A 12,817-nucleotide genomic window follows, 5' to 3' on the forward strand; every position below is an offset into this window, starting at 1 on the left:
TGATGTTTTTATCCACAGCGTTAATGTGCGCAGTGAAGGATTCCACTTCTTGTGTCTTGATTTTGACCCAGGTATCGTCTACATATCTGTACCAGTGGCTGGGTACTCTTCCTTTGAAAGAGCCAAGAGCCTTCCTTTCCACTTCCTCCATGTAAAGGTTGGCTACAATAGGTGACACGGGGGAGCCCATGGCGCAGCCATGTTTTAGAACTGAAGAAGCTTCTCGGATGAGAGGTGAAACGTCTTCAAGCAACTTAAAGAAGTCCAGACGCTTTTCTTTGCAAGCTCCTTTGACTACGATGACCTGGATGATTGAGAACCTTCACAGACATCTGTCAAGATAAGTCGTTTTGTAACATCATGAGAAGCTGCTTAAGTGGGTGATTAGCACAAAGATCTCTTAAAGCTTTGTTGTAATTTTTGCAGGTAAATATGATTTAAATTTCACCAAGAATTTATTGCATAGTTAAAAATGTAAAACTAAGGAAAGCATAAAAGCCAGCAAAAAGCTAAAGAAAAGTTGTTGTTTTTTGTTTTGTTTTTTCTACTATATTATACAGATACGAACAAAGGACCTGTTGCTTCACTTGCTAGTAATAACTATAGACTAGGTAGGGTGTCATGTATATTGACCACTAAACAGTTTGCGTTAACTTGTCAGCTATTTTAAACATGTGACAGCTTGATGACAAAGTAGGATCAAGTGGATAAAGCCCCAGTCATAACAAACTAGTGACCGGTCCATAGCCATCTGGCAACAACGGGTCATGAGGGAAAAATAAGTATTCCCTGACCAGTTTTGACTGGTTGCTGGAAGCTGATGGCAGTTGCTGAATAATCGATTGCTGAAGTCCCAGTCACATAGGCTTACAGATCAGTCAGTAACCCCCTGGCAATGTGTATTCCTCAACTATAGTTGGCAAAATGTTGTTATGATTGCATTGGTCCCTAGCATATTGCTGCAGATGTTTTTTGAAAGGAAGTGACAGACTTGTCTGTAAAAGCTGACCAGCTACTCTAAGACCTGTGGTAAAACTGTGAAAAATGCAACACAAACTGGAATGGAGAGATTTACCTTCAAAGACAAAGTTGAGCCTTTTGAAACATGTTAGCTGCACCAGTCTGGTACAACTTTGTCTTTGAAGACAAACATCTCCATTTCTGGAGTGTCACACTTCTAGTTACTGAGCATCTGCAGGCAAACATGAAAACCTCTAGGCAAAGATGGCAATCAGTTAGAAGCCACAACAATCATTAGGAGGTTTTTTAGTGCAGAAACTTTTACCCAGCATGAACCGGCAACTATCAGGAATCACTGCAAACCATTCAGGAAATACACCTTTCCCAAGCAAACAATGGTGCTATCATGTCCAATACGGAAGATAACTCTCACATGATATCATGTGAAAAACGTCAATATTCATGTACCCTCATGGGTATATAGCTATAAGAGGCAATTTGGGTTGTGTCTGTGCTATGAATCACCACAGAAGAAGCAAACAAGTTTGAATTGAAATCAATAGAATAATTCCACAATAGTAAAGGTGGTATAAGTAAAACTTCAAGGAGAAAAGTTATAACTGAGCTTCTTCTAGAAGTTGTAAAGTAGAAATAAAGTTTAAATATCTCTACTATGGCCAACAATAGAATTATAGTACATGGCTCTCTATTGATACTGTTTTTTAATTGTTATACAAAACTTTAAGATTTTTATCTTTGTAAAAAGTGCTGTTTAAATAAACTTTACTTACTTATTTTCTGTTTTTAGGTTGGGGGTGTTCTTATGAATGGTGATGAACACAGACTGTTGTTAACTGATCCATTTTTCTTCAACTAAAACTCTGGCTATTTCTTCTACCAAAACAAAAGAGAAGAAAACATGAAAACAGAGAAATGTGCAATTATGTATTTAAAGAACAATGAAGACATTCTTATCCCTTTTAGTGCTATTTAAGAACCAGCTCGAGAAGAGAGTGTGAAACTGCTTTATCACACTATTTCTTGTTGTTTCTTGCTGCACCTGCGCCAATATTGTCAATTTGAACACCTGCCATTCTGGCACCTCTAGTTGGGAAACAATAGATGCCTTGTTGGTATTCAAATCCAAGTGACATAGTAATGAAATGGATATTGCTGAGGCGGAAGACAATTTGTCAGGTGCTTGTTCAGAAAGTACAGATTTTATTATGGAGATTGGTCTGCAATCTAATTGGCACAATGAGGTCAATCAGAAAGTGTCAGAGATTTATTCTGGGCCCAGATTGCTGTTTATTTTTTTTTCTCATTAACCAAACATCAGCATCTTTTGAAATTGTATTAAAAGCTGATTCTGGCCAGATGACATAACCTCCTTTTTAAGAGAGGCGGCAATGACGCACGTGTGACAAAAGATATGCAGAAGAACAGACTGAATATCACAATAGATCATTGTCCACCACTCAGTGGCAGAGTTAATCGACCGTCAGGCATAATATCTCAGGTGACATCACAGATATCAAAGGCCTAAATTTAATGAAGCTTAGAGGGATGATACATCAGCACTGTGTTCTGGTGTTATAACATATTACAGTAATTGCCCTGAGGGTGGCACTCTAATTAAAGAGCATAATTTCTAACTTGGATGTGCCAAGTTGGCTACATGTCTAATCTGATTTTGATCAAATATGGAAGGACGCTTAATTTTGAAATTCCTTTTCAGCGTTTGACAACAGCTGATGAGCTGATAAAAGTACAAACTGGCTGCAAACACCACTGGACCGATTATAAATGAGGGACTGTTTGAGAGCAGTCTAATATCAGCTTGACCAATGAATGTGATTAATCCTACCTACCAAAAAGATCATAATATGTGCAATGGGATGATGGTGAAGCAGAGAATACAGCGGAAAAGACCTTTTAGCAACTCTCAACTTTAGCTAACTAACCTACTATGTGTGTAAAAAAAAAAAAAAAAAAAAGCACTTTTACAACTAAGAAAACAATTACATTGTGTTCCCATGCTCAATTCAGTTTACTTAATCATACATAAAGACTGGGAACAAAGTGAAACATCTAGTATGCTTCTACTATCAACTTTCTCATATCACTCCTAGCGGGAAAGTAAAAGGCATGCTGGATCCCATATGAGCTATTATTTGAATAACGGATAATACAGTTTCAGTTGGTTTTGGTGAGAATTTACTGCAAGCACACAACTGTATGTCTTCTTGAATCTCTACTACCTGTTGCAGAGGTGCTAAAAGTAGCACAAGCAGTCAGGTTTACACATTGACTGAATTACCAGTCTCTCTTATTCAGCAAAGAATCACTTTTGACATGGTAGTGAAAAAAGTGATAGTTTTTCATTAGTTCAAAAAGACTTTATGACACCACACACGGCGGAAAGTGTAGCACTTCAGTGACAGTTTAGGAAAAAAAATAGGTTTCAGAAGTAGTTTAAAGCAAAACAACCTTTGATGCAATTATGCTAGCTGTTGATAAACAGCTACCAACTCTTTTTATTTTAACATAGGCTAGTGGGGAGTAAGAAGCTTAATACCACCCTATAAATCTTTCCTTTTCACATTTCACACATCAGTCTCTTTCACCTAAATAACAGCTGACATATAAAATTTGAGGGCTGAGGGAGGGAGAGTGGCTGCACAGTTTGAACTTCTCTAATTTCAATCAAATGAGTTGGAATAGGCCCAACCTGCCGTTCAGAGCCGACTCCTCTCATGGATCAATGGCCTCTGAGCCTTGATAATCTCTGAAATTGATTGGCTGTCTCATTGATCATTACTTCAGCATTAGCCAATCAAACATCTTCCCAAGTAAACAAACATGGCAAATAAAGACATCCCCTGAAGTTTAGTCCCGGAGGAGACGCAAGAGATGTGAAGATAATATATAAACTGAAACCCCTCTTGGAAGAGAATATCAAATCATAAGAGTGCTTAATATTTCACTGACTTGATGAAATATGCATTGTAGCTCAGAAAGAAGGAAAATGCAAAGATTTGGATGCATTATGTATGAGAAGGTCCGCTGGCGAAAATGACACTGCACTGTTGAATAATCGTCATTTCACTATCACCCCAGCATAATGAGATATTGTTAGTACTACGCATCACTCAATTCATTTGGAAAGTGCATACAGTTTGCATTTTGTATTTAGAGCCTAACTTGTGCGTGCACAGCATCCAGATGCTCACTAATGAACTAAAGCAATGACTGTTGTGTGTCCTTTGCCTCTGCCTCACTTAATAAATTTCACTACGGTACTGTGTTTTAGAATAGAAGAGTATATTACCCACGCCCAAGTGCTACTGTGATGCAAATATTTATTGGGATTATAATAAAGGAAAAACAACTGAGATTAGTGCATTTTTATACAGACCAGAACTGTCATGGGTGAAGGCAAACAAACAAAAGAAAAAGAAAAGAAAACTGTGTCACCACGGCTGCCATCTCACACGGCCACTTTCAGGAGGGACAACTGTGGCCTGAAAAATAGAAAGAGAGATATAAACATGCATGAATTTGCCATCCTGGTATCATGCTGTTATGGAATACAAATAACAGCCAAACATCCACAAACCATTTTGCACGTTATTCAATGCATTTTTTTCCCCTTATGTGTCATTTTCAGGTCACATAGTGGAGGGTGTTCTATCCCCGACTCTAACTACTTCATGGCATTTAATGCTCTAAAATAACACGTAGAAGATTGAAAATGGGTGGAAATCACACACAAAGTCTGTGTAAGTTTGTATGCTATTCCATAATATCAGCTAGATATCATGGAATAAATAGATAGATAGATAGATAGATAGATAGATAGATAGATAGATAGATAGATAGATAGATAGATAGATAGATAGATAGATAGATAGATACATATAGATATATAGATATTCATGTACATACACAGATGCCCCTGAAACAATCCAGCAAATAGAAGCAGGATGCAAGATGCAGGCAGGCCATAGATGGAAACAACACAAGAAACTGGCTGACATAATATGCAGGAACAGGACCCTTGAGCTCCCAGGCCTCTGGTAAAGGACCCAAGCTTGAAGTACAAAGTACTGGACCAGTCTTTTGAGTACTTGTACTTATGGCCATTAATCAATGGTCTTTGATCAATAATCAATGGGCTTTGATCAGTGGGCTTTGATCAGTGGTTGTCGATCAATGGTCATGACAATTTGCATATTAATGAACAAGGAACTGATGTCACAGCCTATTGTTCCTTCAGTGGGCTAGTTTCAGTCATTGTACAAATGTACTGTTTATAAGGCTGGGGAAACCTGCACTCAGCTGAGACTGAAGAAGTCACTTGAATGAGTTTTGAAATGTTTCTCCCACTGAAAATGCTATGTCCAGATGAACAGAATCAACCTTTTGGGACCTACAGGACTTTGTCAGCCATGGCAACCCATGCCATGAAGATCCCTGGGCTGAGTCAGCAGAGCGTTGTCAACTTTTACACATTATGCTCCTCAACACTCAGTGACCATGCTCTGTAACTTTGTGTGTTCTGCCACTTAACAGCTGAGTTGCTGTGGTTTGTAAATGCTTCCAATTTGCAATAATACCACTCACAGTTAATCATGGAATATCAAGGAAAAAAGAAATTAAATAAATATCATTGTAGCAATGGCAGTATGCTATTACAGTACAGCACTCAAATTCAGGGAGCTTTTTAGAATAAGAAATGTTTATAAGGCAGACTAAAGTAGTGCAGTGCTTGTTTTCTCAGTAAACTTTTTTTCCAGAAGAGTGCAGTCCTAGGCAAAAACACTGTATACACTCTAGAGGACACATTTACCAGAAGCATCATGGGACTGAGATGATGGTGAAATCCAACACCAGTTCTAAAAGCACTGTAGCAGATAGTTATTCCGCTGGTCTTACAGGAAACTAGACTTACGTGCCTCCTCTGAGCTCTGCTTGCAGAGAGAGGCCAGACACTTTAGCCAATCACAGGGCTTTTCAGACCAGATAAGGTGAGTAATATAGAGAGTGAAAAAAGTCAATACAGAAGTAAGACAAGGTGCCACAAAGGTATTGAAAGTGCAAAAGTGCAGTTTGAATCCTGCGAGAAACCAAAAGTGGGTCCTGACTCACATTTAGCATATGCCTGTGCTCATCTGGTAGAAGTGTGGAAGAACAAGGAGAGAACTTTTTTTTTTTAAAGAATTTGTATTTTTATCATGCAGCACATCTTACAGAGAAAACTCAGCACGGTCAGTATCCCCTTCTGCACAGAAAATCATCATTATGAACCGTTCAACTGTTGTCCTCTGCAAGCGCTGATTAAATTAAAAAAATAAATATAATGATAAATAATAAGAAATAACTACAATTTGTACAAAACACACCCAACATCTAAAAATTAATGCAGTGCAACTGCGGCTTAGTCTACTCTGGTGTTTACCTTATATACCTTATTACTGGCATCCAACTTCTTTAAAGCTGTGCTTCACCTTTACTAATCCTGTTGCAGTTGGATAAAACACACAGAAGAACAGGGTTTTTTTAATACTCACCACAGAGCTAGTGCCCCTGCTCTGAAGCTTCAGTGGCAGGGAGCCACTACACAATAAAAGACTGAAGACAAACAACTGGAAGGAAAAGCTTTACTACCCACTGTATTATGAGACACACAAGAACTACAGTCAGCAACTAAAGTCAAAATGTTTTTACACAACAGTAGCAGAAATTTTCTTTGAATAAAAACACCGATGCATTTAAATACTTCCTCTGAGGTACAGAGAGAAAAGGTTGCTAATAATGAAAGTAGCAATAATTGGTTTGGTATACTTACTTTGGTATACGCATAGTGATGATTGTGAGAGTTTTGAGAGGTTTGAGAACTTTTTCACACTTAATGGTGCTGCTTAATTTGATCATTGCAGATAATATGTTAGTGCAGGAAGTAAACAAGATTAGATTCGTTTTACTTTCACTCTGAATTTCCCCCAGTTTTGAAACCACAAAGCAGAACTTAACTCCAGTGGATTACTGCAAATAGATGTTGACAATCTACATGATTTTGTAGACATCCTGACACAAATACAAGTTAAGGATGCCACACATGGTATTCAGTCTTAAAGCCATGCTGCTTCCAAGGTGTTGATATTTGCACACAAATCTTTTGGACAGGAATTTTTTTAAAGAGTAATTGCATCACAGCAGGAGGCTGACTTTGATGGGCAAAGGATCCAGTGTTTGCTACGGATGTGTATACCAGGCTCGGGGCTTAACTCTGAGTAACACAAACAATGAAATGCTCTAGGCTCAAACAAACAATTTTATCAAGGCATTGCACAGGGAGGAGTGTAATTTGATGTAGCGTGTGTATCCTGGGCACATCTCTTTAAAGGCACCAGTTTCCTAAAGTGCACAACCCAGTGTTTTACAGGTCGACTCCTCACTGCCTCATTCAAACACTTCATCTCCCACAGGCAAAAGAGCTCACTGGCTGGAATCCCTCAACACGCATGAAACCCCCTAAACCTTGAGAAGCCTGGAAAGTGCTATTTTTCCATTTAACTTGATAAAATCTTAGACTTTTACAGTTGCTGTTTTCTGCAAGGTTTGATTAGACGTTGTGAAACCCTCTGAATGCACACGGTTAGAGGTTCTTTCAAAACACACTTGAAATAGAGTGAGTTTGAAAATGGCTTATACAAAAGCCATTTTCAAACCCATCAGTTTTATATGAGCGGGTAAAAGGAAGCACCTTTCATACTGCTTGTTGAAAGGCATGGGTGACTTCCTTGAATGATTAGAGAGATTAAAATGTTTAACTGACAATGCATTTAATAGCCACAAGAGCAACGTAGTAAGCACAGTGTGCCTAAACACTTTGGCAAAAAGCACACTGACTTTTCCAACAGAATCTTAAACACAACACACATACTACCTGGCATTCAGCCACTTCGTGTGTGCCAGAATTTACATTTGTTGTTTCTGATTGTATTTCCTTTTGTGGTAGCTGTTTTGTTGCTTTTCTTTTCTTTTCTTTTCTTTTTTTCAAAAAGACATGTTTAAAAAGCTCTGACTTGTAACCTTCAATTCTGAGTTGATTGACCCTGTGAATGGAGACTCACTGTTAGGCTCAGAACAGGTGATCAGAGGTAGCTCGGTCTGTTCAGTCTGAGCATTTTGACTTTTAGTTAAGCGTGTGCTTTGGTAATGAACAAAAGCCATCGGTGGAGCTCCAGCTATGATTTAACATAACACAGGGTAAGCAAAGTACCTACATTTGAATGCAGGGGTACTGGAAATATGACCATTTGTCAATGTAGACTGTGAGATTTTTTTTTTAAGACAGAAAAAAAAAAAGAACCATTTAGTTAACACAATGAAATTTTGGTCTGTGTTATCTACTCAATCGACATTGCATCAACTGTGAAATTCTTGGCCAGTTCTATTAGTGGTATGTAAAATGATAATTTGACAACATCAAAAACTGATAACAATACTTTTTATTCAGTTCTTGTTATACATAGATAATTATTGCTCCCTATAATTTGTAAATTATTTTCTATATTGGCCCTCAGTGATACTTGTTCAACATGTATTCAGTATGCTGCTTCACTAAGTGTTCCTTGCTATTACTGGTTTGGCCCTTCATTTTGCCTTCAGAATTCTTCATGCTATAGATTCAACAAGTGTTGGAAACATTCCTCAGAGATTTTAGTCCATAGTGATGTGACATTATAATAGTATAATAGATGGGGGCTGTACATCCATGACTACATCTCAAAGGTGATCTATTAGATTGAGATGTGGTAACTCTGGCATTGTGTCATTTGACTACAGTTAAATACAGTCAGTGAATAATGAATACAGTCATTGTCATGTTCAAGAACTCAGGGAGCTTTGTGGTGAGTTATCATGCTCCAAGACATGTTCAGCAATAATACTCAGCATTTAAATGACGCTCAGTTATCACTATGGGGCCCAAAGTGTGCCCTACACTATAGAGCCACTAGAACCCTTGACTGTTGCTACAAGGCAGGATGGAGCAATGCCTTCATGTTGTTTATGCCAAATTCTGACCCCACCATTGGAATGTCACGAAAGATATCAACACTCATCAGCCCATGATTTCTTTTTTCTATTTTTTTACTGTTTCTATCTATCTAGATATCTATTCTATTTCTATAGTCCAACTTTGATGAGCCTGTTCTTTGCTGACAGACATGGCACCTGCTGTGGTCTTATCAGCTTCGTGATTGGATGTGCAGTTACTTAAATCGCCTTTCTTCCCAATCCTGATGCTCATTTTGAACTTCTCCATGTCTGCATGCCAAACTACACTGTGTTGCTTCCATATGATTGGCTGATTAGATATTTTCGGTAACTAGCAGCTGAACAGGTGTCCTAATGAGTGGCTGGTAAGTGTCTATATTGCTGAATACTTAATGTAACTGTGCTGAAAGCTTTCCATTATTCAGTAATTTAAACCAGTGGTTTTGTCATATCTATTCAACTGTAACCCAGTGGGGTTAAAAGAAATGTGACAGCTGCTGAAGACAACGATGTGAATAAAATAGATGGGACAAATTTTAAAATGGATTAAGCTACAAAGTCACAGTGCAAGCCAGTAGTAATGAGTTTGGTGATATTCATTTTTGACATTTAAATATCTTGCTGAAAAGCTCTCTGTGCTAAAAATAAATAAATAAATAAATAAATAAATAAATAAGAAGAAGAAGAAGAAAAAGAAAGAAAAAGATATATTTCAGTGTTTATTTCAGAGGTTTTTTGCATCTGCTGTAAATTCTCATTTGTGCTTTGATATTGAGTGTATGAATGAGGATATTTAAAACTGAATGACAGAACCTTCATGGTCAGCAATTACCATTGTAACTGACCCACAGTTGAAGATAAGTTCAAGGTGGAAAAGAACAAGATCAGATAGCAAAAGATCTCAAGTGGACCTGGGAACAATATAAAACTTGGATTACTAGTCCTCGGGTTTATTTGTGCCCTGTATAAAAATAATTTTCTTCATCCCAGGAAACTTTTTTATTCCTTCTTCCCTCTCTTCAAAGTTTTAATTTCTTGTCCATTTCTCAACAACTTTCTGTAATGGCAGAGAAGCAGGTAGATATCATATGCATTACTGAGACGCATGTACAACAAGAGTGAGGAATTTGCGCCTGTGGCTTCTGAGAGGTGGTACATTTTGGTGATTAGACAATGACGCAGTTATATGTTTGTAGCCTGTTGTGGGCATGGTTAGTTTCTTTTTTGCAGTGGATAATGAAAAGTTCTCCTCATTCCTGGGTTTACAAACCCAAGGCTCCTGGTAGCCTGATCTTTGAAGGAATGAGATCATAATATGCAAACTTTCTACTATTTCAGTATTGTAAAAATGGCCAGTTTGTCTTGGCACAATAAAAACACCACAAAGAATAAACTTCACAAAAGTAAGAAGATAAAAATGGAAGGCACTATTTGTTTTAAAGCCCAAAAACACGGCTGTAACACAAAGAATGGCGGAAGATGTTACATTCCTGTGTGTAAAAAAAACAGACTTTGTGGCTTTGTCTCAGTTGAGATCCTTGATTGACAGGCGCACCACAGAGCTGCGTTCAGGCTGCCTTATTACTGGTTTCACTCTCAAGGAGAATAAGGGGGAAAAAAAGACAAGAAAAAAATGGATGCCTCAAATAGGCTTTTCCCTCTCTGTGTGTCAAAGACTAGAGATACAATTTTCCTGAAGTAACAATCAGCAGATCACTCTCTGCCTGCACGGTGTCCACAAGCAATCTTCTAGCTATCCTGAAACACGGCATTCATAAATGGGGCCTGAGTGTGGGGAAAGAAAAAAAAAAGGTTTGCTGTTGTATTTGGTTTTTTTGGATGATTTTCGTGTGACTGCATCTGCTTGCTTTTCATACCATATATACATATATATAGATATTTGTGTGTGTGTGTGTGTGTGTGTGCGTGTGCGTGTGTGTGTGTGTGTGTCTATATCTGTGTCTGTGTGTGTGTGAGTGCTATTAAGGGACTGAGATTTGCCTCATTGACATTCATGTATGCATTTGATGTCAAACAGTCTAAATATTTAAGACACTAGAGGGCAAGGGGAAGAAATCGGGGCGCAGTCACAAGATGCTGGATAATTGATTGATTGTCCTCACTGCAGTGCACAACAGCTTGCATTGTACTGTATAAGTGCTGCATGCACTTGTGCACATGTGTCTGCGGGAGTAATTAGTTCAGAAGCATCAGCTCTGCTTTTGATAGGATGACTGGTGTGTGGGTATCATAAATATGCATATCTGTGCTCACGTCACTTAGTGAATGAGTCTACAGGATTCTGTGTGTGCTGGCATCACTCTGCGTTGCTGTGTGCGTAACTGTGCCTTTGCTAACGTCCAAACAATGAAGTTCAAAAAAAAAAAAAAAAAAAATCAAGGCGAGGATAGCATTTCGAGGCTGTTTGGATGACAGGGAAATATTGGCCCAGCAATGATATGCCTTTTATGGAATCACTTTGATGGTCAGAAAAAAAAGAGTCCCTCTCTTTCTTGTTCTTACTTCCTCCCAGACACAAAAGAATATCACAAACTTCTTTTCACAAGCCGTCTTGCCAAAATCAAACTCAAACAAACACAAGAGGGGAAAAAAGGAAAAAAAAAAAACCTCCAGTCAGCTTTCTGTTAGTTCTTGTACACCAGAGTAAATGCTTATTCAGTTGCCATGGAAGATCTGCAAAGTAGTGGTGTGCAATACTGCAATTTTGGTGCCAAACTGATACCAAGTAAACACATGACCAGTATTGCCAATACCAATTTAAAAGCAACTTATACAGGGGAGGGTGTCATAATTTATGAGTCATCATCAATTCATCATCAAATTGGTGACAATTATGACATTTATACATTTTAATGATCACAAAGTCACTCTACTTTCTACAGTAATTAGTTAACACAACACAATGCACCTTTCAGCTTTTCAGCTTATATATTTTGAAACTGGGGTTTTTGGAAACCAGAAATGGAAATGTGTTATATGTATATGACAGACACATACATACTGAACTTAGAGCCTAAAAACAAAGTAAATATTAAGATATGATTTCCTTGTAAAATACATCCCAGACCAAGAAGGAAAATAAATAAACCTTTCCTGCTTTTGTGCAGATATGTAGTGTGCAGTTAACTACAGTATCACCCCCTTTTACCCAAATCACAAAATATTAGTAGGAGGCACCTTGTTCAGTTACTGAGATGAGCTGGAGAGAGTTAATAAATATGTGAAATTGACCCGGGTCTCTAACGTGTTCCACAGCATTATGAACAGCAAGTTCTACCTTGTGAATAATGCAGTCGCTGACACACAGATTAAGGTTGATGTTTTAACACAGGACTGTGTCTGTTCCTCTCAATCAGCCTATCACATCAGGTGCACTATCACATAAATCCAACATTCCATGCACATAATTTCCATAGCATGTGACTGACAGCATCCTTATGCATTGTTGCAGCTGAACAAGATGAAAAAAGAAAAAGTGTGATCTGAGTGCAGATGCATACAGGTACAACTGCAAGCTAGTTGGAGGCACTGAGCTCGACTGCTTGAGTATGTTTATGGTGTTGGTACAGCTTTTAACATTCTTGCTGTGCATTTAATTGTACTAACAGAGTATACATACTGTGGCGAGCTCAGACAAGGAGGAGACAGAGGTATCGGTTGGTCTAGCTTCCCGTGAGTTAGCCAGGGAGCACAGCCGTTTATTAGCATTCAACAGAACACCAACACAACAAAAACAAAGGCGCTCTCTCCACCCAGAAACACACAGTCG

At 38.2% G+C, this 12,817-nt stretch overlaps 1 protein-coding gene across 3 annotated transcripts in view; it reads right to left on the minus strand.

Annotated features, from left to right (window-relative positions):
• Nucleotides 1-272: 272 nt before the first annotated feature.
• Nucleotides 273-12,817, minus strand: part of LOC146362640 (uncharacterized) — a 50,264-nt gene continuing 37,719 nt past the window's right edge. For all 3 annotated transcript variants that reach the window (XR_014799149.1, XR_014799148.1, XM_084918559.1), the window contains exon 7: nucleotides 273-4,484. Coding sequence is in view for 1 of the 3 variants with exons in the window: in XM_084918559.1 (XP_084774685.1) it covers nucleotides 4,434-4,484 (51 nt within the window). In the remaining 2 variants the exon portion in view is untranslated. The remainder of the gene's footprint in view (nucleotides 4,485-12,817) is intronic.

The sequence above is a fragment of the Perissodus microlepis genome, chromosome 22 (genome assembly GCF_051167445.1).
Source record: "Perissodus microlepis isolate ML-2025 ecotype Zambia chromosome 22, ASM5116744v1, whole genome shotgun sequence".
In the NCBI taxonomy this organism is placed as follows: Eukaryota; Metazoa; Chordata; class Actinopteri; order Cichliformes; family Cichlidae; genus Perissodus; species Perissodus microlepis.